Source organism: Canis lupus, chromosome 28, assembly GCF_011100685.1.
Source record: "Canis lupus familiaris isolate Mischka breed German Shepherd chromosome 28, alternate assembly UU_Cfam_GSD_1.0, whole genome shotgun sequence".
In the NCBI taxonomy this organism is placed as follows: Eukaryota; Metazoa; Chordata; class Mammalia; order Carnivora; family Canidae; genus Canis; species Canis lupus.
This window is the reverse complement of record NC_049249.1, coordinates 2,427,314-2,429,301: the sequence shown is the minus strand read 5'-3', so window position 1 is coordinate 2,429,301 and position 1,988 is coordinate 2,427,314. Positions and strand designations below refer to the sequence as shown.

At 37.8% G+C, this 1,988-nt stretch overlaps 1 protein-coding gene across 1 annotated transcript; it reads right to left on the bottom strand.

Annotated features, from left to right (window-relative positions):
- Positions 1-773: 773 nt before the first annotated feature.
- OR6D6 (olfactory receptor family 6 subfamily D member 6) lies at positions 774-1,727 on the bottom strand. Its single transcript, XM_038579225.1, has one exon. The coding sequence runs from the start codon at positions 1,725-1,727 to the stop codon at positions 774-776; it is 954 nt and encodes a 317-aa protein (XP_038435153.1).
- Positions 1,728-1,988: the final 261 nt, after the last annotated feature.

Here is a 1,988-nt window from a genome sequence, read left to right as displayed (position 1 = left end):
TACTTCTGGTTGGATTCCTCCAAGTTCCTTTATATTTCTTGTTGTAGGGAAACCATCTTAACTACTCAATTCCTTGTTCCAAAACTTATAATGCTTCCTTTCCTATGGTACTCATCATCAGGTCTTTAGTACTGAAATCATCCTGGCAAACCAGTAATACCAATGGAAACTTTCCATTTCAATTAGAGACATTTATATGTCTTTATTATAGTCAGAACAAGAAATATAAAGATTTACATTCTATTTATAAAAAACTATGCACCATTGAAAATAATGCATTAAGTCATTTCAAGTAGTATTATTAATATCATGACAGTTATGTATATATATGTGTCCTTCAAAAATAAATATAGTGACCTCATTACATCTATCCTTGAACCAATTTGATACTCTTAATTCTTGTGAATTTCATTTTTCATCCTCATGCACTTACCAAAAATAGATACTTGAAATACCAGCTTTCCAACTTTGAGATTCCACATGCATCAAACAGAATCATGTATATGAGGCTGTTCATTAAAATTTGCTGAATTCTAGTGATCTAAAACTAGTGAAAAGATCCAGGAAGATAATTTCATCTCAGTATAAAGAAGAATGTTAGAGTTTTCAAAAAGTGGGGAATATTGGATTATAAGATAAATTTGCCCCTATTCTAAGAATAAACAAGCAGAACCTCTAACAACGTATTTGCTAGCCTATATAGGAGATTCCAGAAATAGGGGGGACATTGTATTAGATGTAGAAGTAGCATTCTCCTCTGACAGTCAGTGGTTCTATTTCTTCAGTCTAACCCTGGACAGAGTATCCCTTACAGCCCAGTGGACCTGCTTGTTCTGCAGAGTAGAGATGACAGGGTTGAGCAGTGTGGTTACCACCATGTTCACAAGGGTAGCCTCTCTGTTGGAGTCTAGCCCTTTAGTTTGCTTTGGTTTCATATATATAAAGACACAGCTGCCATACATCAGAGAGAGGACTATGAGGTGAGAGGAGCAGGTGGAGAAAGCTTTCTTTTTCTCCTTGGCTGATAGGAGTTGCACAATTGTGATTACTATGTTGCTGTAGGTAATGATGGTTATGATAAGGGATGTCAAAAGGATAAACAAATCAAGGACAAAGGCCAACATCTCAGTAAATCTGGTATCAGAACAGGAGAGATAAACCAGGGGCCCAAAATTACAGAAGTGAGATATGATATGGGAACCACAGAAGGATGAATGGGAAAGCATTACAACTGGAACCACCATAAGGATGAATCCCAAAGCTAAACAGGCAATGACCAGAAGGAAACACATCCTTGGGTTCATGATGGTTGGGTAATACAGAGGTTTGCAAATGGCCAAGTACCGATCTAGGGATAATATAGCCATAAGGAAGAAAACAGTTATTCCCAGGAAAAGAAAGATAAAGTCTTGTGTGAGGCAGGCAGCAAAGTAAATTGATTGCCTCCCTACCAGAAAGATAGCCAGCAATTTTGGAATAACAGTGGTTATAAAACAGCATTCAGAAAAGGAGAAACTGCTGAGGAAGAAGTACATGGGTGTCTGGAGGTGATGGTCAGCCCAGGTAATGGTGATTATGAGTATGTTTCCCATGATGGAGGCCAGGTATGCCAACAGATGCACCAGGAAGAGAATCTTTCCAGGGTGCTGGACACCAGGAAAACCTTCCAAGGTGAATTCCTGAACTTCTGTGTGGTTTCTTGCATCCTCCATCACCGACTTTTCCATTTCTCCAACTCTCTGAGCTATTGTGTAGGGTATCATAACTGAAGAATGAAGAACTTTATTTTATTAAATGTATAAAACAGTGTAGACAAATGGAAGAAGGGGAGTAGGAGGTACAGCCTTCCAGTTATGGAATGAATAAGTCACAGAGATGAAAAGTATAGCATAGGGAATATAATTGATGGTATTGTAATAGTATTGTATGGTGCAGATGTTAGCTAAACTTGTGGTGAACATAGCATAACATATAGAGTTGTTGAATTG

Bases quoted from the DNA above. Each gene is read 5' to 3' on its own strand.
- OR6D6 (XM_038579225.1), bottom strand. From the start codon at position 1,727: ATGGAAAAGTCGGTGATGGAGGATGCAAGAAACCACACAGAAGTTCAG.